The 26,471-nt window shown below is 39.0% G+C and overlaps 1 protein-coding gene across 20 annotated transcripts in view; it reads left to right on the plus strand.

The window, feature by feature from the left end:
- Positions 1 to 26,471, plus strand: part of NCOR1 (nuclear receptor corepressor 1) — a 152,794-nt gene that overhangs the window by 81,617 nt on the left and 44,706 nt on the right. For 17 of the 20 annotated variants that reach the window (XM_025863922.2, XM_073881764.1, XM_025863928.2 and 14 more), the window contains 7 exons: positions 4,198 to 4,415; positions 8,616 to 8,678; positions 10,998 to 11,137; positions 15,887 to 16,013; positions 18,544 to 19,093; positions 21,223 to 21,352; positions 23,645 to 23,840. In XM_025863922.2, the coding sequence (XP_025719707.1) occupies positions 4,198 to 4,415; positions 8,616 to 8,678; positions 10,998 to 11,137; positions 15,887 to 16,013; positions 18,544 to 19,093; positions 21,223 to 21,352; positions 23,645 to 23,840 (1,424 nt within the window). The remainder of the gene's footprint in view (positions 1 to 4,197; positions 4,416 to 8,615; positions 8,679 to 10,997; positions 11,138 to 15,886; positions 16,014 to 18,543; positions 19,094 to 21,222; positions 21,353 to 23,644; positions 23,841 to 26,471) is intronic. The other 3 variants (XM_025863927.2, XM_073881770.1, XM_025863933.2) reach the window with 1 other exon arrangement.

The following is a 26,471-nucleotide window of genomic DNA, read 5'->3' on the forward strand; positions in this document are numbered from 1 at the left end:
ATCGAGTCCCGCATCGGGCTCCCTGCTCGGCGGGGAGTCTGCTTCTCCCTCTGACCCTCTCCCCTCTCGTGCTTTCCATCTCTCATTGTCTCTCTCTCTCTGAAATAAATAAATAAAATTAAAAAAAAAATGAATGGGATGTATGCTTTGATCATCTCATGTGCTTTGACATAATTAAAGAACAGAATAGTCTGGTAAATACAACTTTTGGCTTAATGGACTTGTTTGCCAGACATGAGATGTTACTTTTCAGAAGGGATGATCTATAATAATATATACTCATCACTTGAGATATATTGAATATAACTTAATTTTTGACTTGGAAGTTACCTCCGGATCTTTTTTTTTTTTTTTTTAAGATTTTATTTATTTGACAGAGAGACACAGCGAGAGAGGGAACACAAGCAGGGGGAGTGGGAGAGGGAGAAGCAGGCTTCCTGCTGAGCAGGGAGCCCGATGTGGGGCTCGATCCCAGAACCTTGGGATCATGACCTGAGCCAAAGGCGTCTGCCTTTGGTTAATGCTTAACGACTGAGCCACCTAGGCGCCTCAGGATCTCTCTCTCTTTTTTTTTTTTTTTTCCCACTTTTGATACTTTACACTCATGTAAAAATGCTGATAAGTGGTTTTCTATAATACCTGATATTACAGTTTCATGGGTTTTATTTATCGTATAAAGTGGGGTTCCTGGTTTGTTTGTGGTTCTGTTGTTTGCCTGGTTATAAAAGTAATTCTTGTTCACTATAGAAAATGAGGAAAAGGGAGCAAAATATTAACAAAATCAGCCTGTGATTCTGCCGCTCAGAGACAGCTCTTGTTGATGCCTTAGTGCACATACTGTGGTGGGGTGGTGGGGGGCGCTTAGCAGCTCAGTTGGTGGTTTTTCCACCAAGGATTGGCTCTCTTGAGGCATTATTTACACAATAAAATTCACCAATTTAGGTGTGTATTGAATATATGTTGACATATATATGCCCTGGTGTAACTCTTGCCACAGTTGTGACAGAGTGTTTACATCACTCCAGAAAGTTCCATATGCTCCTTTGCTGTAGGTTTTCCCACACTCCCCTGCCATCCCTAGCCTCTGGCGACTACTCATCTGTTTTGCCTTTTCTAGAATTTCATATACATGGATTTATGTAGTATGTAGTCTTCTGTGCATGGCCTCTTTTACTTTGCATAATGACGTTGAGATCCATGCAGATTGTTGCACGTATCAGTAGTTTGTTCTTTTTAATATTTATTGTGTTATTTCTGTAATCCCCTTGGAAATACTGAAGGTTTATCGGGTTTGTGGCAACTACAGCCTGAATCACTTGGTATGGTTGTTAAAGAGTTGGATCCTCATGCCATTGCCATTCTAATTTTGTACTTTAGGAAGTAACTATTAAAAACAATTTTTTTTTTTTTTTTTTTTAGTTCAGGTAAAACATTTATACTCCCACGTGGTCAGTGGTTCTGCTCTTATGAAACTGCTATATCTTGTTTTTTTCTTTTTTCCTAAAATCTCTATTAACAAGCATTTATTAGTGATGTGAGCTAGCTCTTATGGAGAATGCAAAAGTACATAAGATATGTACTATTCCAAGGTGGTTTATGATCTAGTAGAGGAAAGCTAGGCAAGATGCAATTTCTATTTATGAAGAAGAAGAAAGCCCAGGAGAAATCAGCAGAACCAGTAAAGGATGTTGAGAAACTGAAAAGAGATTCAGGGTTACTTCTGTCTAGATAGTTTAGAGGACTTTATGCAGGAGCTAGTGGTTAATGTGTAAAGAATAGAGGGAACCATGCGAAGAGATGTGTTGCTATGAGAAATGACAGCATTATAATGGCTTTATTAGACTGGAACAGAGAGGGTGGCTGAGGAAGAGAAGTGGAAGGTGGATTGGGGTTAGATTAAGTACAACCTTAATGAAGCTAAAATAGTCTGTGTTGTGAGTTGTAGGTAGCAGTTTCAGTGGATGGAATGGTTTGTTTCCTTTTATTTTTTTAAGATTTATTTATTTATGTTCTTGGGGAGTGTGCATGCACAAGCATGTGTGAGTAGGGCGAGGGGCGGAAGGAGAGGGAAGGAATCTCAAGCAGACCCTGCTGAGCACGGAGCCTAGTGTGGGGCTTGATCTCAGAATCCTGAGATCATGACCTGAGCTGAAATCAAGAGTCAGACGCTTAACTGATGGAGCCACCCAGGTGCCCCTGGATGGAATGGTTTCTTACCAAAGCTATTCTACTAGAATATTGGCCCACGAGCAGCAGAGAATGGATGGATTGGAAATGCAAGTCAGGGAGGCTGTTACAAAAGAGTGGTTTAGGGTACTGAAGCCCTGACTAAGGACAGTGGTAGTAGAAATCGAGATGGTAGAATTAGTGGGAGCACTGTTATCGAGACGAAATAACCAAACCTTGGTGTGAGATCATATATAGGAGGTAAAGGAAAAGGGGAAAAGCTAAAGATGATGCCAGATCTGTAAACGTGAATGAATATGATAACGGCGGAATTGTTAATGGTGTGTGATATGTACTGTTCCATGGAGGGAAGCAAGAGGCAGAGCACTGACAAGCATGGTTTTAGACATGTTGACTTTGTACTGATGGGGAATCCAGGTATATCGATAGGGATTTCCAGCAGGTATTTGGGAAGACAAGTCTGGGTCTTAGAAGATTTCGGCAATGGGAGGTGTGAGTCTAAAGACACAGACTGGGAGTCATCCCGGTGGAATGGATGTGAATGGGGCAACCTCACAGAGCTTTAAGGCCAGGGTGAGCCTTGGGAAATGTGATGTGAATGGGTGAGAGGAAGAAGGCAGTCCCCAGAGGGAGAGCCAGAATAGCACTAGGGATATCAGGAAAGCATGAAGTCCTAAAAGTTGAGAAGGATGTAAAAAGAATTGTCCTTAGGATCAGTTGTAGCAGGAGGATCCGTGCAACAAGAATTGAGAAAAGGTCATCTGAACTTGCAGTTTGTGAGTCATTGGTGACTTTTTTTTTTCCCCATTGGTGACTTTTGACAAAACATCTTTAAGATGAGACTGTAGTAGTAGCCAGATTGCTAAGGGAATAAAGAAGTGGAGAAAGAGGCCTGCATGGTAACTTCAGGGGCAGTTCAGGACCAAAGGGGGAAAATTCTTGAAGAATTTTTTTATTGGGGTAAGCTTGGTAAGCTACAACAGATCTTTGCTTGAAGTGTTGAAAAAAATCAACACCTCCCATTAAGCAAGAGCAGTTGAGTCTTTGAGTATTGCCACCTCTCCATTCATTTGCAGAAATGTACATTAGGGGCCTTGTTTTTAAATCTAACAATCCTGGGAGATACGTATAGAGAATAGGCCTCTAGTGTTACATGCAGTACTGTTGCTACTAATAGTAATGACCCTTTATTTATTGATGGGAGTTTTTCCTAAGTGGCTGAGGTAGGTTTAGTCTTAATAATAGCAAACTACATACATATGATGCTTACTGTGTTCCAGGCACAGTTCTGAGCATTTTATATAGATTAACTCTTTTAATCATTGCGACAGCTCTATGAAACATACTATTATTATTCTCCCTTATAGATGAGAAAAACAGAGGCTGTGGAGGGGAGGTCGCTTGTCCCAGGTCACATGGCTAGTAAATCACACAGCTCTGGTACCAACCTGGGCAGCCTGGCTCTAGACCGTTCTCCATTATAACCTCTGGGCCACACTGGCCTGTTTGCACATAATTGGTATTGGAGATGGTTGAGGATACTGAGCCTGGTTTAATGAAGCAGTATTGTAGATTATTACTATGGAAAGGGCATCTGTTTCAGCCTCTCATTGCACAGAGGAGAAAACTTACCTTGGAGCCAAGGCAAGAAATCCCAGACTCTTGCCTTTTGGTGTACCCCACTGCCTCTGGATTGCAGGTCTAGGGGCTTTTCTGCTGCCATCCTTTACTTCCTCGTAGGGTGTTCTCATACGTAGTAAGGTGATTTGAAACGTGTTTGAATTTTGAGTCCATTGAGGAACAAAACAGACCTTTGTGAAATATCTTAATTTGAGCCAGTCAAAACCCTTTAAAATTGGGGCATGACAGCATTTTTCATAAATTTCAGTAACTTGAGAGACTGGGTAGTCTTATTTAATTTCTATTAAAAAAAAAAATCCAAGCCTCAACTTTCTTAGATGCACGTATACTTCCAAATCACACAAACTTTTCGTCTGTTTCTGTTTCCAGAGAAAATGCCAAGGAAAAGGACAAGACGGAAGGTACAGCAGAAGAAACGGAGGAGAGAGAGCAGGCCACACCCCGGGGACGAAAGACCGCCAACAGTCAGGGCCGCAGAAAGGGCCGCATCACCCGGTCCATGACCAACGAAGCGGCGGCGGCCAGCGCTGCGGCCGCTGCGGCCACTGAGGAGCCCCCGCCGCCTCTGCCACCCCCACCAGAACCCAGTGAGTGCGCAAGATGGGAGCGAACAGGCCGGGATTTTGTGCGGGGCTCTCTTGTAGAGCAGGGGGGGTCCTCCGATATCGACGACCTACAAATAGTCTGGAAGGCTGCCTTTACTTTTTTTTTTTTTTTTTTGAGGTTTTATTGTAATCACCCGGTGCTCATCTTGAGAAGTACACTCCTTAATCCCCATCGCCCTTTTCACTCATATCTACACCTCCCCTCGCCCCCCACCCTGCAGCTCTCTTCTGGTGAGCTTGTTTGTTTTCTATAGTTCAGAGTCTGTTTCTTGGTTTATTTCTCTCTCTCTTCCCCACCCACCCCGTTGCTTATTTGCTTTGTTTCTGAAATTCCATATATGAATGAGATATGGTATTTATCTTTCTCTGACTTATTGCACTCAGTATTATACTCTCTAGCTCCATCCATGTCATTGCAAATGGCAAGATTTCCTTCTTTTTTAGTGGCTGAATAATATTCCATGGTGTATGTATGTGTATGTGTGTATGTGTGTGTATCTACATGCCACATCTTCTTTATCCATTCATCAGTTAAGAAACACTTGGGCCGCTTCTGTATCTTGGCTGTTGTAAGTAATGCTCCTATAAACATAGGGATGCATGTATCACTTTGAATTAGTGTTTTTGTATTCTTTGGGTAAATACCCAGTAGTGTGATTGCTGGATCATATGGCAATTTTTGTTTTTTGTTTTTTGTTTTTTAATTTTATTTATTCATTTGGGAGAGAGAGAGAGAGAGACCACAAGCAGGGGGAGAGGCAGAGGCAGAGGGAGAGGGAGAGGGAGAAGCAGACTCCCAGCTGAGCTGGGAGACCAACATGGGGCTCAATCCCAGGACCCAGAGATCATGACCTGAGCTGAAGGCAGATGCCTAACCCTCTGAGCCACCCAGGCGCCCTGGGTGGCAGTTGTATTTTTAATTTTGAGGAACCTCCAGACTGTTTTCCATAGTGGCTGTACCAGTTTGCATACCCACCAACAGTGCAAGAGGGTTCCTTTTTCTCCACATCCTTGCCAACACCTGTTGTTTTTTGTGCTGTTGATTTTAGCCATTCTGATAGGTGTGAGGTGGTATCTCATTGTGGTTTTGATTTGCATTTCCCTGATGATGAGTGATGCTGAGCATCTTTTCATGGGTCTTTTGGCCATCTGTATGTCTTTGGAGAAATGTCTGTTTGTGTCTTCTGCCCATTTTTTAATTGGATTATTTGTTCTGTGGGTGTTGAATTTTATAAGTTCTTTATATATTTTGGATACTAACCCTTTATCAGATATGTCATTTGGAAATATCTTCTCCCATTTCGTAGGTTGCCTTTTAGTTTTGTTGTTTCCTTTGCTGTGCAGAAGCTTTTTATTTTATTGATTTATTTATTTTTAAATTTTATTTACTTTTTTTTTTTAGAGAGGGACGGGTAGGGGAAGAGACAGAATCCCAAGCAGGCTCCACACCAAGCACAGAACCTGACGCGGGACTCTATCTCACGACCCTGAGATTATGAATGAGCCGAAATCAAGAGCTGGATGCTTAACTGACTGGGAGCCACACAGGCCTCCCAGAAGCTTTTTATTTTGATGTAGTCCCAATAGTTGATTTTTGCTTTTGTTTCCCTTGACTCAGGGGACCTATCTAGAAAAAAGTTGCTACGGCCAGCGTCAGAGAAATTACTGCCTGTGTTCTATTCTAGGATTTTTATGGTTTCAGATCTCACATTTAGGTCTTTAATCCATTTTGAATTTATTTTTGTGTATGGTGTAAGAAAGTGGCCAAGTTTCATTCTTTTGTATGTTGCTGTCTGGTTTTCCCAGCGCCATTTGTTGAAGAGACTTTCTCCCATTGGGTATTCTTCCCTGTCTTATCGAAAGATTAGTTGATGGTATAATTGTGGGTTTGTCTCTGGGTTTTCTCTTCTGTTCCAGTGATCTACGTGTCTGTATTTGTGCCAGAACCATAGTGTTTTGATGACTCCAACTTTGTAATATGACTTGAAGTCCAGAATTGTGATGCCTCCAGCTTTGCTTTTCTTTCTCAAGATTGCTTTGGTGATTCGGGGTCTTTTGTGGTTCCATACAAATTTTAGGATTATTTGTTCTAGTTCTATGAAAACTGCTGTTGGCGTTTTGATAGGGATTGCACTGAATGGGTGGATTGCTTTGGATAGTGTAGACATTTTAACAATATTTGTTCTCCCAATCCACTAGCATGGAATGTCTCTCCATTTCTTTGTGTTGTCTTGAATTTCTTTTGTCAGTGTTTTATAGTTTTCCGAGTACAGGCATTTCACCTCTTTGGTAGGTTTATTCCTAGGTGTCTTATTATTTTGGGTGCAATTGTAAATGGGATTGTATTCTTTTTTTTTTAAGATTTTATTTATTTATTTGACAGAGAGAGACACAGCGAGAGAGGGAACACAAGCAGGGGGAGTGGGAGAGGGAGAAGCAGGCTTCCCGCAGAGCAGGGAACGCGATGCGGGGCTCAATCCCAGGACGCTGGGATCATGACCTGAGCCGAAGGCAGACGCTTAACGACTGAGCCATCCAGGAGCCCCTGGGATTGTATTCTTATTTTCTCTTTCTGCTGCTTCATTATTGGTGTGTAGAAATGTAACAGATTTCCTTACATTGATTTTGTATCCTGTGACTTTACTGAATTTGTTTATCAGTTCTAGCAGTCTTTTATGTTTTCTGTATGTATAACATGTCATCTGCAAGTAGTGCAAGTTTTACTTCTTCAGTGCCTTTACGTTTTTTAAACTTTAATATCAGTGTCTTTTGAAAAAGATCTGCCCCAATCTTGCTATCTTAATATAGCTGTTTTTCTTTTTACTTAGTTGTAATTTTAGTGTGTATGCTTTTTCTGATGTTTTAACTTGACATATATTATAAATATTATGTAGTCTAAGTGATCTTCATTTTTGCTTTTTGATGGCTGTGAAGTGTTGGCATCATGTTCCCTGAGGCCCAATTTCTTGAACCATTCCCTGTTGCTGAATGATTAGGCTGTCCCCTGCCCCCTTATCTTTAAACTAATAGATATAGCTATTTTATTTACTTTTTAAAGTAAAAAAAAAAAACAGATCTTGATTCACGGAACATTTTCTTTCTGTTAAATTATTTTTTATAGGAATAAATTCTTGGGTCCAAGCATTTTTCTGTCTTTTACTAAGTACAGTCTCATTAGTTTATAAAGGGATCATGTTAATAATGCTTACCATCGTTGGTTCAGTGGTACCAATTTTACTATAACATGAAGCATAAAGAAACCAGGTTCTGGGGATGGCAAGGAAGGATGTAAGGAAAAGAACTAGGTAAACAAATGGGGGCAGATCATGACGGACCTTGTTTGAGTTATATCCTGCTTTGCTTACAAAGTGGGAGCTCACAGGGGTTTTTAAATAGAGGAATGCTGTACATAGATTGATGTTTTAGAAAGCTACCTAGTGACAGTTGTGGAGGTCAGGTTGGAGAGAGTAAAGGGGCTGGAGGCAGAGGAACCAGCCAGAGGGGCGTCACTATGTACACAGTGGCTCAGGCAAGGAGAGGATGATTCGGGAGATTAGAACTGACACACATCATGGGATGTGAGTACGAAGTGGGAGGAAGGATTAACAAATCGGTCTGAGGGGGTTGTTAATAATTCAAGTGACTGGACAGATGATGGTACTATTAATTGAGAAGGGGAATATGGCAGGAGCTCATTTCATGTCTGATAGTCTTACTTTCCTTTCTGATGTAGAAGGGAGAATGTGCAGTTTGTGGTCCATCTGTGTTTACTAGGTTTCATAGGGCCTCCAGGAGTGAGGACGAGATGGGGGATTCAGAGAGCAGGAGAGAACTGTGCCTGGACAGGAAGGGGGACTGTTGTTTCTTCCTTTGACACTTCAGGAGAGGGGGAATGGGGCTGGAATAGTGGGAAGGCAGTGGGTGAGGTGGGACTTCACAGGAAATAAAACAAACGTGTAGACATGGGTGGAACTTCAAAGAACATTGAGAAAGATCCTAACGGAGAAGCCTTGACTATTCCCCTTTAGTTGGTGGGGAGAGCCTGCCACCATCCCGTGTCCATAGTTTCCTTCACCTAATGCTTCAGACAGGCTTTATGTCAGACAGGCAGGTCAGTGCCGTCTCATCTGTGAGTGAACTTAAGTTTTCTCTGCCTTACTGAGGTCTCTCTCTTTATTTCAGTTTCTACAGAGCCTGTAGAAACCTCTCGATGGACAGAAGAAGAAATGGAAGTCGCTAAAAAAGGTAAGTTATAGTTCTTTAGGTTCTTCAGGGTTATTAATAAGTCAGATGGAATGAATTTTTTTTAATTGAAAAAAGGAAATTCTTCTGCGATGGTAAATAGAATTTAGAGGTAGACTCGAGTTCTTTATGATGGGGTGGTGCCCTCTCAGGTAACCCTGCTGTGCCTTGCTTAAGAGGCCCAATTTTGAGGGATTTAAGATTCTCTGCATGGTTTTATTTATTTTATTTTTTTTAAAGATTTTATTCATTTATTTGACAGAGAGAGAGAGAGAGAGAGAGAGAGCACATGCACAAGCAGGGGGAGTGGCAGGCAGACGGAGAAGCAGGCTCCCCGCAGAGCAGGGGGAGCCCGATGCAGGACTCGATCCCAGGACCCTGGGATCATGACCTGAGCTGAAGGCAGTTGCTTAACCAACTGAGCCACCCAGGCGCCCTGCACAGTTTTATTTTGAATGTCATTTTGTTGGAGAGCAAGTGGACTATTCTCACTTTTCCAGAATAGCTGTGATTCAGTGTTTTGGAGGGTATTTTAATATGAAGAGTCTATATTTTCTGTTATTTAAAAGTTGGATTTAATAGGGTGGTACATATCTCCTCAGTTTGTATTTGTAAGGCATTTGGTTATAAACTAATAAGAAAGTGCACCGCGATTCAGAGGACAGGGCATGAACTTTGGAGCCAGACAGAGGTTTGAATTTTGTCTCTCCCACTCATTGCCCTGATCTTATTTTGGAATATTATGAATCTTGTGTTTTTCTGTTGTTGCTTGTTAAGATAGTATAATTTGAAATTGAAGTAGAATTTCTAATAGGATAAATAATTGGTTTATAAATGAACAATAGTTTTTGTTTTAAATAAAATAATTTTGAGAAAGATTAGCCAACCCTTTTTGGAGTTAAGTATTTACCTTACAATTATAAACAGAAATTATTGTAAATAAGTTGACTTCTTAGTGACACATTTCAGATTTATTTTCTATTTAATAGGTAATGAATGATACATTTAAGAATCATATAAACCAACTTTACCAAAAATAAAGCAGTTTAATGTGTTCTGTGCTCACAATATTTTTATTTGACGTTTATTTGTCATGATTAGCAAATTCGTGACTTGTCATGATTACATGTATAACTTTTTAAAAGATTCACATTTTTGGGTGCCTGGGTGGCTCAGTCGTTAAGCGTCTGCCTTCAGCTCAGGTCATGACCGGGGTCCTGGGATCGAGCCCCACATCCAGCTCCCTGCTCCGCGGGAACCGTACTTCTCCCTCTCCCACTTCCCCGCGGGAACCGTACTTCTCCCTCTCCCACTTCCCCTGCTTGTGTTCCCTCTCTCACTGTGTCTCTCTCTGTCAAATAAATAAATAAAATCTTAAAAAAAAAAAGATTCACATTTTTTAAAAAAAGAAAAAAAAGATTGACTAATTTATTCTCATCTGTTATCAGAATGTCAGTGGAGTAAGTAGATATTAGCTACATCATAGAGCAATCTTTTTCAGGTAGATACACCTCCATAGGACTCTTCTCAGCTCTGTTCATGTATCGGAAGGATTTGGAAGTGAACTTCCAGTTGTCATTATTAAGGAAGCTACTCGCATTAACCTTGAAAAAGTGATGTTTTTCTATAAATTGTTAAATTTGTACTGGAAATTCATGCTTGGATACACCTGTATCTAAGTATATCCCTGTCTGTATAGCTCTCTGTGTATACGTGCATTTATATACCCATATTCCTTGTACATAGGTATGTGTATGTACATACATTATTTGGTTAAAAAGTGTCAGGTTGCATAGATTTCTGTAATGCATTGTATTACCACAGGTTTGTTGTTGCTGTTTTTAAAACTGGTTAATTTTTTTGAGGGCATTTCTTGATTGTGAATGGATTGAAGACATGCTGATTATAAATATAATCATGTATATCTTTATTTTGTGTTAATTATTTATAAGATTACCTTATTAACTTTATATTGATACACTGTTTCCAAAGACTTAGAAGTATCTCATCACTCAGTTTATAAGTTGTTTGAGTTGTTACTGTGTGTCTGACGTCCTAGCTCTCTGGGAGATACATAACAAGGGTGAAGTCGAGCCCTTCCATTAATGACATGTTTTAAATTTGGGTGGCAAGATAGAGCCGTCATTGAATTTCGTGTCAATACATATTTAAGTATGTATTAAAATATATCAATAAATAATTGAAATCACATTTTTACTGTTAATGATTTTGAAGACTGTAATTAAGTTGATTTTATTATTTCTCTTGTTTGCTTTATCAGGTGATTGTTCAATTAATCTTTGGTCTGTTTTTCAAATACAGGTCTTGTAGAACATGGTCGTAACTGGGCAGCGATTGCCAAAATGGTGGGGACTAAAAGTGAAGCACAGTGCAAAAACTTCTATTTTAACTATAAAAGGCGACATAATCTTGACAACCTTTTGCAACAGCATAAACAGAAAGTGAGTATATCAGAGGTGGTGAATATTTATTTATTTATTTATTTATTTTTAACTGATTTAGTTTTTAACCAATAGTTTTTTGTTTCGTTTTGTTTTTGAGCTTCAAATACTGGCTTTGAGAGAAAGTTTTTTGTATCCTGTATTTTTATTTATTACATTTACCTGTGAGGGATATGCTAGTTTCTCTGCACAAGTTGACTTTTTCTCTGATGACTGCCCAAGGAACAAAATTCCTGTCAGTAGGAATGGCAGTTCAGTACTTTTGAATTACGATAGATGGGATTTGAAAAATGTAAACATTTTAGAGTTTGAATTGAAAAGTTTAGTTGGAGTTCTGTTGACCTTGTTGAATGAATCGATATGGCATATTAAAACCATTTTCTCAGAAAGAAAGAGTCCCTGAGATAAATAGTAAAATCAGAAAGTGTAAATTATTGAAAATTCCTTAACGAGGAAGTTCCAATGCTCTCAAAGTCTACAGAGCTCTTTGAGGATTCCATGAGGCCAGAACTGTTTTTGTAACAATACTAAGATGTTACTTACTTTTTTCCACTGCGTTAGATTTGCATGGACAGTGTCCAAGGAGCTGTGAGAGAAAATGTTGGTGCCTTAGCATGAATCATGGCAGGGCACCACTGTGCTAAATACTCAGTGTATTCTTCATCTCCAGGCATTTGCAGTTTAACAACAAATATGCCAATTTCACTTGTCCTTGGCGAAGCAATAAAAATTAGCTTTATTAAAAATCTTGACCCTTGAGTCCATGTGTATGATGAAATGAGAAGTGTGCATAAAGCCCTTCTGCTCCATACCAGAGTATGCTGGTTCTGTCGAGGGAAAGGACTTTTGCAATTGTTTGAGTTCCAAGCTGAACTAGCCTCCCTTTTTTTAATGGAGTTTCAGTTTTAATTGGAAAAATGACAGAAAAACTATGGTTTTTCAGACTTGGATCCTTGGCAGACATTTTCTTGAAAATGAGCGAGACTGTCTTTCAAAGAAAGCAAGCAGAAGTATTTGTTGCCACTTTTAAACTTCGAGCTTTTAAGCAAAAATGGAAACTTTGTCTTCCTCACCATAAGCTTAATATCTTCCTAATACTCAAAGACTTTTCTGATGAGATCAGTGACAGTAATAACTAATATGATATTTTGACATACAGTGAAATGTATGCAGATTTGAAAAATCTGTGTAACTCCATAATTTCCAGATGACCAATTTGTGATGTCACAGTGGATGTCATGTATGGATAAAAGATGTGCAGAATATTTTTTATCTTTAATTTTTTTTTAGACTTTATTTGAGAGAGAGAGAGTTAGTGAGAGCAGGAACACAAGCAGGGGGAGGGGGAGAGGGAGAAGCAGGCTTCCCCTGATATGGGGCTCGATCCCAGGACCCTGGGATCATGACCTGAGTTGCAAACAGACTTCTTAACGACTGAGCCACCCAGGTGCCCCAAAAAACTACTTTTTTACTGAATTATCCATTTGTTTTAGAATGTAGTTACTTTGTATTAAAAGTATTTTTTATGTTGACATGTAATGGGTTTATTGTTATTTTTAAATGAATTAATAAATATTTTAAATATTTTTGCTTTAATTCCAATATAGTAAGTATCATTATATATATCTCATGAATAGAACCTCCTTAGGGTCTTGAATACTTTAAGAGTACTGTATCCTTAGACCAAAAAATTTTGAGACTCATTGAAGAATGATAGAATGGGTAATAAAAGGGTAGATATTTAAATTTGTTAGGGTTTGGGGGCGCCTGGGTGGCTCAGTTGGTTAAGCGACTGCCTTCGGCTCAGGTCATGATCCTGGAGTCCCGGGATCGAGTCCCACATCGGGCTCCCTGCTCAGCGGGGAGTCTGCTTCTCCCTCTGACCCTCTTCCCTCTCGTGCTCTCTATCTCTCATTCTCTCTCTCTCAAATAAATAAAAATAAAAATCTTAAAAAAAATAAAAGCTTTAAAAAAAAATAAATTTGTTAGGGTTTGGACTTTTAGTAAATATGAGTATATGAAATATAACATTGACTGATTTTAAAAGTTATATACAGAAGACCTTTTAATGTTAAAAATGAAGATATAAAGGTTAAAAATGTGTTGTAGAAACTAAAACAAAGGGAAGAAAGTAATAAAAGCTCTTCTGACAAGAGAGACTTGACTTCATCAAATACCACTTACAATGTTTGGGGGAAAAAATCAAGTAAAGAATAAATCAGACTTTTTTTTTTTTTTAAGATTTTATTTATTTGACAGAGAAAGACACAGCGAGAGAGGGAACACAAGCAGGGTGAGTGGGAGAGGGAGAAGCAGGCTTCCCGTGGAGAAGGGAGCCCAATGTGGGGCTCGATCCCAGGATCCCGGGATCATGACCTGAGCTGAAGGCAGACGCTTAACGACTAAGCCACCCAGGTGCCCCAAAATCAGACATGTTTTTAAAAGATAAGTCAGAGTTCTCCAGAGAAACAAAACCAACGGGGGGGGGGGGGTGTGTAGAGAGAGAATATGAGCGAGTGATTTATTTTGAGAAATTGGCTCCTGTAACTGTGGACACTTGCATCTGACGGTGCAGGATGGCAGGCTGGAGACTTAGGGAAGAGTTGCAGCTGGAGTCCAAAGGCGATCTGCTGGCAGACTCCCTTCTTGCTGGGGGTATGAGGGGTGGAGGGGGAGAGCCAGGAGCCATCAGTCTTGGTTCTATTAAGGCCATCAGTTGGGTGAAGCCCCCCTACCCCCTCCACATTCCGGAGGGTCATCTGCTTTGCTCAGAAGTCCACTGGTTGAATTGTTAATCTCACCTAAAAAACACCTGCAGAGAAACATCCAGGATAATGTTTGACCAAATGTCTGTGTGCTGTGGCCCAGCCAAGATGACACATAAAATTAACCATCACCAATGTCTTTAAAACTTCTTGTTAGGGACAGCAGACTTCGGGAGGTTTTTTTGTTTTTGTTTTTTCTTTTTGAGTGTTTTATCATTTTCAAAAAGGTTTCAAGAAAATGTGACAAAATGTCTAATATCTATTAAAACGGAGTGCAAGATAAAGAGGTGTTACATTTCCATAGGTTTGAATTATTACATTAAATATTAGTGAGTACTATCATACAGTGAAGAAAATGCTTGGAGAAGTAGTAGATGATTGCATGTGAACAGAGGAATGTCACATGGTGGTGGTGAAACATTGTCTTTTGTATATTCATCGGTGGAAATACCAAACAGCACGGGTGGATATTGGCAAAGGAGGGATACAGCCTCGACACTGGAAAAATCCCTATATGAGCTACTATCTAATTCCAAAAAATATTGCAGCCTTCATGCAGTCTTCCTAAAGCTTTTTAAAGAGTGTGGCCAGAGGATTCTCTCCCCTTGCATTCCTGTGAGGAATGTAGTGATGAATTTTTTCTGGCCTCAGAATTACACCTAGTTCTATGACGGACACTGGGACGTGATTTTTTTTTCCTCTTGACTTAGTTACTGCTTTAGGTTGGATCCTAACACATAATTAACAGTTGGGGTAGCAATAATTTATTTTCCTCTGTGAGGAGTGTCCCCGGGGGAGGCCTGTAACTAAAGTCTGCTGAGTACAGGCTCGGGAAGAGGCGGAGAACAGAGCAGATGCCAGGGCTGGGATCTTCGGGTCTGCAAAGACAGGAGATCTTACGTTTCATAATTAGCAACATGAGATTAAAAATATAATAAATAGCTGATGTCTGACACTTAAATATATGCACATACGCTCCTGCAGATGTGTGATCCCAGTAGAAGAATGAGCAGTTTTATGTAAACACATTATTTGCGGAAGGAAAAATCCTGTTAAAGGAAAAGGGAATATGTTCTCATGAATAGTAAAAGAAATTCAGTAAAAGTAGTAGTAAAAGAAAATAGTAGATAGTAATAGTAGTAATAGTAAATAGTAAACAGTAATAGAAAATAGTAAAAGAAATCCAGTGGTGGTTGGTGACACCAGTGATCAGTTGTTGCTTATGAAATCACATAATTCTTAATGTTAGGGAAGGGAGGTTATTGCAGCATTATTAGTGCAGAACATTAAAATTGACTAAATACCTTAAAATAGGAGAATTTTAAATATCTATTGGTATGGAGTGTTTTCATGGAACCATTAATATAGTAATTTTAAAGAATTTATAATGTAAAGGTATGTTCATTTCATGATTAAGGTTAAAAAAAGTAGGATAGGTAACTACATTGGACAGTCCTAGTTTTATTTACATGTACTAGACATAAACATACGTATACGCATATAAAAGACTGAAAGGAAATGTATCAGCATAGTTAGAATCTCTAGCTGCTGCAGTTATGAGCCATTACTGTTTTTTCTTAGCAATTTTCTGTGTCTCCACAGTCCAATGAATATCTTATTTTTAATAGAAAACAAAGGCATATGTTATTTTTATTAGAAAAATACATTATTTGGAGAGGAAGAATAGCAGGAGTTTTGTGATTTTTGGCTCTTTGTACATGTATGGTGGCAAGCAGTTTGAAAAATGGTCCAAATGTAACTTTTGATCAGTTTGATGAGAGCACTCCATCCACACAAAAGGCCAGTTAGTGGTTCCCTAGAGGCAACCGAATATTTACCAGAACAGTTGTCAGACAGGCAGCCTTCTTGTTAAATATGTGTGTATCAGTGTTCTGTGTTATTTCAGATCTGAGAATGTTCCTTTGTTTTCTTTGAGCTATTTAAATCATGAGTAATTTAATTCAACACTCTTTTACTCCTTCAGACTTCACGGAAGCCCCGTGAAGAGCGAGACGTGTCCCAGTGTGAAAGTGTAGCTTCCACTGTTTCTGCTCAGGAGGATGAAGATATTGAAGCTTCTAATGAAGAAGAAAATCCAGAAGACAGTGAAGGTATCTTAAAATCTTAAATTTAGTTGTGACTTCCACTAGTTCAAATATGTAATTACTAGCTTAGTCATTTTATTTAAGAATTGCTTCATTAAGGAAACAGTTCATTCACTGTTTTCATAGAGACCTTAAACTTGAGCACAATGTATTTATTCATTCGGTCAACAAATACGTATGTAGCACCTGTGATGGTCCAGTTGGTACAACCAGAAGATCTTTAAAATGGCAGTTCAGGGGCGCCTGGGTGGCTCAGTCGGTTAAGCGGCAGACACTTGATTTCGGCTCAGGTCATGATCTCGGTGTCGTGAGATCGAGCCCCACATCGAGCCCTGCACTGAGCATGGAGCCTCCTTAAGATTCTCTCTCTCCTTCTGCCCTTCCCTCCCCCCGCCCCCCCCGCCACCCCCACTGCTCGCTCACTCTCAAATAAATAAAATCTTAAAGTCAAATCAGATGTCAGTCCGGCATCAGTAAGCTGTCTGTGCATCAATATCACTGCCACCTTTTATGTGTCCAGTTAGTATCATTGATTACGTTTCTGTCTTTATTGCAATGACTTCGATTTATTTCAGTTTTTACAATGACTCACACATGTCACACTTATGTTTTCATGTAAAAGTTAATGACGCTAGAAGCCCCGTAGAAAAGAATGTCAACCCAAGAAACTTAAGAACAGAAATAAAATCCTTTTTGTCACTTGAACAAATTAATGACCGCTTTCCGAAAAAGTAAATTTTTTCTTGAGTTTTTGCTAATTAAAAATTCCTAATTTATTTCAATCACATTACTGTTAAAGTTTCTGAAGATTTCTTTTGTGAATTGACTGCTTATGAAGTGGGAATTTTCAGTGATTTTAGTAGCTCTTTATATATAATATCTTACACATGTTCATGCTTTGTATATACATATTTTCTCCATCCCATTCACTTTTTGTTTTATTTTTAAATTACCAGAGTTTAAGTTTTGTATGTAATTAGAGCTGCTTAAGTACGTTCCTTTGAAGGCGCTCATATTTTAAGCTTAGGAAATTCTATACCTTCCAGGAGTTTCAGAAATATTAGATTTCGTTTTATTTTTTTCTGCAAGTTGTTGTTGGCTTTGAAAGTTTAATTTTGTTTTGAATGGGTTTTGGCTTTCAACATCAGGTAGCTTTTTTTCTGTGAGGTTTTGTGGAAAATGAGGCCCGTGTGGCAGGAATGAAGAGAATACTGGAGCAGAAGAGTTTTGGTAAGACTTGGCTTTTAAAAAGCTCCCTCTGGTGTTGTTGAGACTGGTCTGAGGTGGAAGATAGGAAGAGTTGTTTCTGGACTACAGGGGCAGTCGAGCAATTGAACACAAGTGGATGTTCAAGGGATATTTTTAGAGAGAAAATCTATGATATTTATCTATGTAGGATATGGGGATAAATGAGAGGAGAATTAAAAGATTACTCCTTAAAAGGTTTCTGGTTTAATTAGACAGTAAACACTAGAAAAGTACCTGATTTGGATGTGTTGAGTCCCCAGACTTCGTCTAGTGCAGGAAATACTGAATTTGTGATTCCTTTGAAATATCTAGGTAAAGATGTCAGAGATTAAAACCATATTTATAAAGTGAAACCAGGGATGTGGGGAAAGACCAGGGTTACAGTGTTAAATTAAAAGTCCATGTAATGTTACTCTAGAATTTTCCTGTCTAGTGTGTGGTACTCACTAGATACATGTGGCTATTGAGCTCCTGAAATGTGACTAGTCCAAATTGAGATGGGCTGAACATGTAAAATGTAATCAGATTTTGAAGACTTAATACCAAAAAAAGGTAAAAATGTTATTACTAGTTTTCTATATCACTATATTTCCACATGATTACATGTTAAAAAGATAGTATTTCAGACCTACTGGGTGAAATAAAATATGTTGTTAATTTATCTCTTTTTACTTTTTTAATGTGGCCACCGGAAAAATTAAAATTTTAAGCAGATGTAACTCATATTATGTTCCTATTGGATGGTGCTGTTCTAGACTGTCAGGCTTCCTGGGTCAAAGGAAAAGTGCAGCCGCAGGCTGGTAGAAATAAACCAAATACCATTTATGGGAATGGTTTCTTGTTTAGTTTTGGTTTTCATCTGTCTTCATTTTTCAAATTTCATATAAATTTTATTTATTTACTTATTTATTTATTTTTATTTATTTAAAAAATATGTTTAAGAGTTCTTAGTTGCTCAGTTACTCTCTACACCCAGTGTGGGGCTCGAACTCACACGACCCCGAGATGAGTCGCACACGCCACTGACCAAGCCAGCTGGGCGCCCCTCATACGAATTATTTTTAGATAGTAAAAGCTTTTACGCTTTCCGTTTCAGAAGGTGAGGATCATTTGACCTCTCCCTTTCATGCTCTGGGAACAAACACTCTAGTTTCCCAGTGGCCATAAGACTTCACTGAGGCCATCCGAGGAGTATCATTCGTCCCAAACAACTACTTTCAAGCATGGCTCTGTCACCACCTGAAACATGTTCATTATCAGATTTTTATGCCGTATCATTATCTTTAAGGTGCTGAAAATAGTTCTGATACAGAAAGTGCTCCTTCTCCTTCACCAGTTGAAGCTGTCAAGCCCAACGAGGATAGCACTGACAATGCGACTTCTCGAGGAAACGCAGCGCCTGGGGCTGAGCTCGAACCCAGCACAGAACCTGTACCCTGTGCATCTCCCTCCTCAGCAGTGCAAAGTGCAAAACCAGTCGAAAGTGAAAGTGTGGAGACACAGGCGAATGACAGCATTGCGGTGGAGGCAGAGCCGATGGACGTCGAACGGCAGGAGCACGGTGCTGAAGTGACTTCTGTTCTTGACCTCCCCACGCCTGCCAAATCAGACTCTGTAGACGTTGAGATGGGGGCGCCGGAAAGCAATCCATCCAGAGTCGAAGGTGATACCAAAGAAGGAGACCTGGAGAGAGCCAGCACGAAGACAGAGCCTAGAGATGAGGACATGGTGGTGGCCCAGCAGATAGGCGCCCAGAGGCCCGAGCCCCAGTCAGACAATGACTCTAGTGCCACCTGCAGTGCGGATGAAGATGTGGATGGAGAGCCCGAGAGGCAGAGGTGAGACTCGCTCCTCTGATCCTCTCCTGTTCTTTGCTCTGTTGGAGGCTGACTGAGTCACAGGACGGTGCTGGCTGCAGGGATTATTCCTGTACGAATATCGGCAGCTTAGAGGTAGTCCGCATGCTTTTAATATTGGGTTATGATGCTGTTCATCTGTTTCAATAACCAAGAACAGTTGTGTGATCATGAGTTTCCAATGAAAAAGATGATGTTTTTCTACACCGGTTGTTACATGCATTCTATGTGTAGCTAAGAAGTGGATTTCATCTAACAAAACTTGTGATATGAGCCACGGATGGCTGCCGTTCCTGGTGTTGGAAGCGGTAGGGTGTGGTGGTGAAGGCAGAGGCAAGAGGCATTGGCTTGTTTGCTCCAAGACCATATGGCCTCAAAGCAAGCCCTGCTGTACCTGTGTGTTCAATGATAGAAAAGGTTGACAGGAAAACATGTTAAGTGTTCTGAAAATATTTGAGAAAGCATAATTTAAATACAAGATAGTGGTAATTATCATGATCACTTTGTATATCAGTTAAAAGTTTAGATTATTCATATTTGTAATATAAAATATATATAATACTGATTAATACAGAACTTTTAGTCATTAAATTAATAATATAAAAATCTATCCTGTCTTTATGGTTTTTATAAAAATTATGGTAAAGATTACAGTAAAATTACAGGAATAGATACTGCTTTATTTAATATATGTACTTGCCTTGGGATTTCCTTTTCCTTGAAAGAAAGAGAATCACCTAGAATCACAGTAGAACATTTGATTGGCACACATTCTAGAAATGAATTTGACTAAAACATCATTTAATCAGAAACCCAGTTCAACTCTTTTTTTCTTTTTCTCCAACTGCCCATTTTTTAATAAGAAAGAGGCAAATAAGCCACTCAGCAGAGAGCCAAATTCTGTTCATCTAAGATGAGAATTATCTGTGTTTTCCGCTATTGGTTTTGGTAACTATATTTATAAGTGAAGGAAAAATTAGGATGGTAGTAATCTTAAAGGATGAACATCCTAAGAGCTGAACATGATAGTAGTCTTGAAATTCAGAAGCTCCTTGTAAATATATGGTGGCCTTTGAGTAACACTCTACATCAGTTCCAAACTGTCAAAAGAACACTTCCAATTTTCTACAACTTTAATACCATCTTTGTGTTTCATGTTAAGTGTTATTTTCTTTTATACATTCTAATTTTCTTATCAATTTGTACTTTTTAAAATGTTCATCTGACCCCAATAACATTGGGAAGTCTGATACAGCCTGAAAGGTACGGCACTAACGTATGATCTCCCCAGTTCACATACTGGGTGTCGTAAGCTCCAGTGTAGATACTGAAACTGAGTGAAGCAGGCGGAGTGTGGGGTGGCGGGGGCTGTGGAGGACAGAGCAGCACGTGTGTTGGAAAGGGCAGTTGCTACAAGTTCAGCATGTGGTTGCCACGTGGGCCTGCTGCTTCTGTGTGGCTCTTTCTTTCCACTCTTGATGAAAAACCAGGAGTCTGGAATTGGGGGTGAAATTCTCAATTTTAGTATGGTAGTGGGCAGATGTTTGAAAAAATACCCTATGATCCTGGCAAAACATCCTGCAACAGGTAACTAGTTTGTAATCTATGTTAGTGGTAGACTAGGACCTAATATTTTATAATGGAATGTATTCAGACTGGATGGTTAGATGCAGATGATTAAACTCAGAAAAATTTCAACCTATAAATCAGTATTAGGTGTCTTTACTTGGAAAATTAGCATTATAGATTCCCCTTTTCCTTGCTGTTCAAACATCTTCTAAGGTTGATTGTTGTGTGTGTGTGTACATACATATTGACTTAGAAGTAATTATGATTAGGGGTACCTGGGTGGCACAGTCGGTTAAGTGATGGACTCTTGGTTTTGGCTCATGAAGTGATCTCAGGGTCGTGTGATCAAGCCCCATGTTGGGTCCTGCACCCAGCACAGAGTCAGCTTGAGATTTTCTTTCCCTGCCCCCCACCGCCTCTCCCCCTGCGCGCACTCGCTCTCTAAAATAAATAAATCTTAAAAAAAAAAGAGAAGGAATTATGATTGTACATTTAAAGTCTTAAATTAGAATATATTTATCTTTTTTTATTGCCAATTGCAGAATGTTTCCTATGGACTCAAAGCCTTCATTGTTGAACCCCCCTGGATCTATACTGGTCTCATCCCCAATAAAACCAAATCCACTGGACTTGCCACAGCTTCAGCACAGAGCTGCTGTTATCCCGCCAATGGTAAGTTTTCAAAGTGAGTAAGAGAAGTAAAGTTGAGAAACAAAGACGTTTAGAGACATCTCTTCTCTTCTTTAATCAGTACTTGAATTTTTAAAAAATTATGGTGAAAAACACACAACATAAAAATTTATCATCTTAACTGTTTTTAAGCTTATGGTTCAGTAGCGTTAAATATATTCATGTTGTTGTGAAATAGATCTCCAGAGCTTTTTCATCTTGCAGAAGTGAAATTCTCTTCCCATTAAACTGTAACTCTCTTTCCCCTCCCCCAGCTCCTGACAACCACCATTCTACTTTCTGTCTCTCTGAATTTGGCTAGATACCTCATATAAGTGGAATCATAGGGTATTTGTCTTTTTGTGACTGGCATGTTTCACTCAGCATAAAGTCCTCAAGGTGCATCCAGATTGTAGCACAGTCATAATCTCCTTCCTTTCTAAGACTGAGAATATCCCATTGTATGTATATTCCCACATTTTGTTCAGCTGTTCTGTCGCTCTGTTTGCTTTTTCAAATGGATTCATTGTGATGGTTGATTGAAATGGAGATTTCCATGGGGAGGGGAACAAAACAAAACACCAAAGGAAGTGTAATCCTCTAGCCATAAAATATTCGTAAGCTTTGTTTTTGTTTTGTTTTCCTGGAAGACAGTAGTTGAATATATAACTAGGTTTTGAATATTTAGAATGAATTCTAGAGATTATGGCTAACTTCAATATATCATTCCAAATCTAGTTTTATTTACATTTTACCTTAGTAATCTCTGCAGGTTTGACTCTCTTTTGACACTGAATTCCAACCTAGGTTATTGCTCCTTTACTTAGTAATGTTTTAGCTCTTGCTTTCTTCAGGGGATAAAAATTTGTTCTGTCTCACATGATAATTGATAAAAGTTAAGTGTGTGCTTATGATGGACTCACACACACAAAAAATCATTAAACATTTGTTCCTTCATTGATTTACTCAAATGGACTTTTATTAAGTGTCTGCCCAGTTCAAGACAACATTGTTAATGCTGTATGGAATATTTATATATCATAATCTCTGACTTCAAAAAACATAGAGATTGTTCTTGATAAAAAGACTTAGAAAAATATTATAATAAACTTAAAATGAATTATAAAAATGTGATGCTTTGTTAAAAAATGTAGTATGGTCATTTCAGAGGAAGGAGAGCTTCCTTCTTAATAAGACAACTAAAGAAGACTCCACATAGGAAATAATATTTTTTGGAACAAAACAGTTCATTTGGCTTTATGGCAACAGGAGGAAGAGCCATGTTTACATAAAAGCCAAAGCACGAGGGCAAGAAAATTATGTGTATGTTTTGGGCTCAGTGAAAAATTCTACTTACAGTAGCGGAAAAAAACTATGGAAGTCTTTATTTAGATAATAGGTTCTAAAAAACTCAGAGCTCTACTCTTTCCCAGAATTTTTTGTATTCATGAAGTAATGGACTGTGTTAGGGGCTGTTTATTTAGTATTGAACCAAATAGGTTGGGTTCTTTCCTTCCTGAGTGAGAGAGACAGAAAATAAACAAACAGAAAAACCAGCCCTATTATTGTGAATTGTGCTATTGTAAGCGTTGTGTACCCTGAAAGAAAGAAGCAGGGCTGCTGTAAGGAGGAAAATGGGAAGGGACGGTTAGGGATGGCCTGTCTGAAGACGGAACATTTTTAACACCCATCCTGTTGTGTGAGTTGGTTGTGGGAGGTAAGGCGGATCAGTCAAGGATGTCTGCCAGGTTTCTGGCTTAAGCTGTTAAGGTTCCGTTTCCTAAGAGGGAGGTCACTGAAGGAGAAGCATTGAATGTAGGAAATGAAGAGTTCCCGTTAAATGCAAGTTTTGGGGTGCTTTGAGATGCCCAAGTGGAGCTGTTAAGCAGCCATTCTGTGAGTATGGGACTTGGAGCAAACGTCTTAGAAATAGAAATTGAAGAGCCATTAACATGTAGATGACATTTAAATGCACAGAAGTGGGTGTGATTATCTAGAGAACCTAGAGAGGAGAGCTAGGAGCCAGGGCTGAGCCACCAGGGGTTTGACCATCTGCAAGTTAAAAGCAGACAGCAGTGTTTTAATTTCTGATTTTGATCTCTCTTATGTGATTTGTATTGTGTTCAGTTCTGAAAGTAAATGTTCAGCACTTTAAGCCTTTTGTAATTGAAGATTACTTTAACCAAAAAGTGGCAAAATCACATCAACCAGTACGTTACAGAAATAAGCATTATTTGTAACAGAGGGTCGTTGTTATGTTGGTCATTGGCGTATTTAGATTTTTTCTTCCTGTAGGTTTCCTGTACCCCATGTAATATACCGATTGGAACCCCAGTGAGCGGGTATGCCCTCTACCAGCGACACATTAAAGCAATGCATGAGTCCGCACTCCTTGAAGAACAGCGGCAGAGGCAAGAACAGATAGATCTGGAATGTAGAAGTTCTACAAGTCCCTGTGGCACCGCCAAGAGTCCAAACAGAGAGTGGGAAGGTAGGTAGAGCTGTCACCGCAAAGAACTTCTCTGAAGGGACACACAACTATACTCCAAAGTAGTGTCCTTTGTGCTTTGTAGTTTATCTGCATGTCAGGTGATTAATTCCTCTTGTCCCCAACACAAAATTCCTTTAAACTGACCTCAGTTAAACTTTTCAGGAATGTTACTATCATTGACTACTCACAGGCGGCAGTCACATTTGTAATGGTTTTTGTTAATACGAGTTTTCTGATATTTCTCTCTCTGCTGGAAGACTGTAAAAGCCATGCTTTCTGCTCCATTCATCTGACTTTTCAGAGTGAGAATTGTTACCCTGTCCTGCAAGCAGATCACATGTAACAACAGGGCAATACTCATTCTCTGATGTGATGGGAGACAGCTGGTGTAGAGTGTCAGTCGTACCCTGACGCAGCCCTCACCCCAGCCTTCACCACTTGTGTGGCCAGGGACAAGTCCCATAACTTTTCTGACTTTAGTTCTCTCATCTGTAAATTGCAAGTTATAGATTGATCCATCTATCTATCTGTCTGTCTGTCTGTCTGTATTTCTTTCTTACTGAGATTACAACCCATAAAAAAGAATCAGCATTTCAGTATCATTTTGTAACACATGGCTCAGCGTTATTCTTTACATAATATTATATGTAATACAGATACAATTTATAATAATAATGTACCAGCATATACATAGTAGAATAGATACCACAAAGGTACTGTTATCATTGTTATGTCACTGTTGTTATTTCAAGTGACAAATTCGAGTTGTACGTGCTCTTTTTTTTTTTAAGATTTTTTTTTTTATTTTTAAGTAATCTCTACACCCAACATGGGGCTTGAACCCACAACCCTGAGATCAAGACTCCCACACTCCACCTACTGAGCCAGCCAGGCACCTCTATGCATGTTCTTTTTAGTTGTGCATGATACACTCAGTTTCTTTTAAAGGGGGGGGGTGATTTCTAAATTGTAATAAATTCTTCTGGCATGGTTAGGAAATGGCACATGTGTTCTGGTTGAGGGTTGGCTGACTTATGCTACAATATGCTTAGAATATAAGACTATAAGGTCTTTGTTACAATGGTTTAGGTTTCTTGGTAATGATTCAAAAGACTTTGCAGAGGCTTAGATAAGTAAGAACAGTGAGCTGTAGAATGTCATGCATTTCAAGGGCTATTTAATATAAAATAGGAACTGTGGTACTTACGGATCTTGACCACCCTCCCCTCCCCCAGTTACGCCCAGTTATACCAGTGATGAGTTATTATATGACACACTGAACCTCTTGTGTTAGAGTTTTAAACATAAAATTGCTGGTGTTTTAAGTATAAATCTTACGCTAGTAAAGAATATGAACCAGAGTAGTAATACCCAGCAAGGCTGGGGGTATAATAGGTGCTAAATGAATAGTTCGTTCGTTCTTTCTTTTTTTTTTAAATTTTTTTGTTATGTTAATCACCATACATTACATCATTAGTTCTTTTTTTTTTTTTTAAGATTTTATTTATTTGTTTGTCAGAGAGAGAGAGCACAAACAGGGGGGGCGGCAGGTAGAGGAAAAGGCAGAGGGAGAAGCAGGCCTCCCCAAGCGGGGAGCCCAGTGTGGGACTCGATCCCAGGACCTCGGGATCATGACCTGAGCCGAAGGCAGATGCTCAACCGACTGAGCCACCCAGGCGTCCCAATGAATATTTCTTGAATGAAGGTAAAAACGTTGATGATTTGGGAGCTTTTAGTATTTAGTATTTAGAATCCTCAGTCGCTAACTCAGTAATTGACGCAGTTTGTGCTCAGTAATTACATGTTGAAGGAATGAGTTAAATGGAGTATAAATGGACTTAGAAGCACTTGTCTTTTGAGCAGTCCAATTATGAGAAAATCTGTCATGATGAGAATGATAAATTATAGAGTAATTTAAAAGTCTGTTGATGTGTTCCCTACATAAATGATTTAGAATAAATGTTGGGAGAATTAAAACCTAGAAAAAAATGACATTCAAATGGTATTTGCCAGAGTCATGCTAAAGCTGAACATTATTTAGTTAATAATATCTGGATCATTCTATAATATGCATATCACATTATTATTTTAGGACCTCAATATCTTTTTTTTAAGATTATTTATTTATTTATTATTTATTTTTATTTTATTATTTATATTTTATTTATTTTTATGTATTATATTTTTTATTTATTATTTTTATTAAGATTTTTTAAAGATTTTATTTATTTGACAGAGAGAGTTAGTGAGAGCAGGAACACAAGCAGGGGGATTGGGAGAGGGAGAAGCAGGCTTCCCGCCAAGCACGGAGCCCAATGCAGGGCTCAATCCCAGGACCCTAGGATCATGACCTGAGCCAAAGGCAGACACTTAACGACTGAGCCACCCAGGAGCCCCAAGGACCTCAGTATCTTTTCTTGATCTACCTTACGATCTTGATCTAAATTACAATGGAAGCTGTCTGAATCAGACTAGAGCCCAAATTCTGAGCCTCTAAAAAATGAACTACATTTCTCTGTGGTCAGTCACATTAATCCATGTGGTTTAGATGAGAGTGGTATCCTAATTTTAATCATAATGCAGTGGTTTTTTTTTTTTTTTTTTTAGATTTTTTATTTATTTATTTGACAC

This window comes from Callorhinus ursinus, unplaced genomic scaffold (assembly GCF_003265705.2).
Source record: "Callorhinus ursinus isolate GAN/ISIS: 27379988/994484 unplaced genomic scaffold, GSC_fseal_2.0 scaffold43, whole genome shotgun sequence".
Classification (NCBI taxonomy): domain Eukaryota; kingdom Metazoa; phylum Chordata; class Mammalia; order Carnivora; family Otariidae; genus Callorhinus; species Callorhinus ursinus.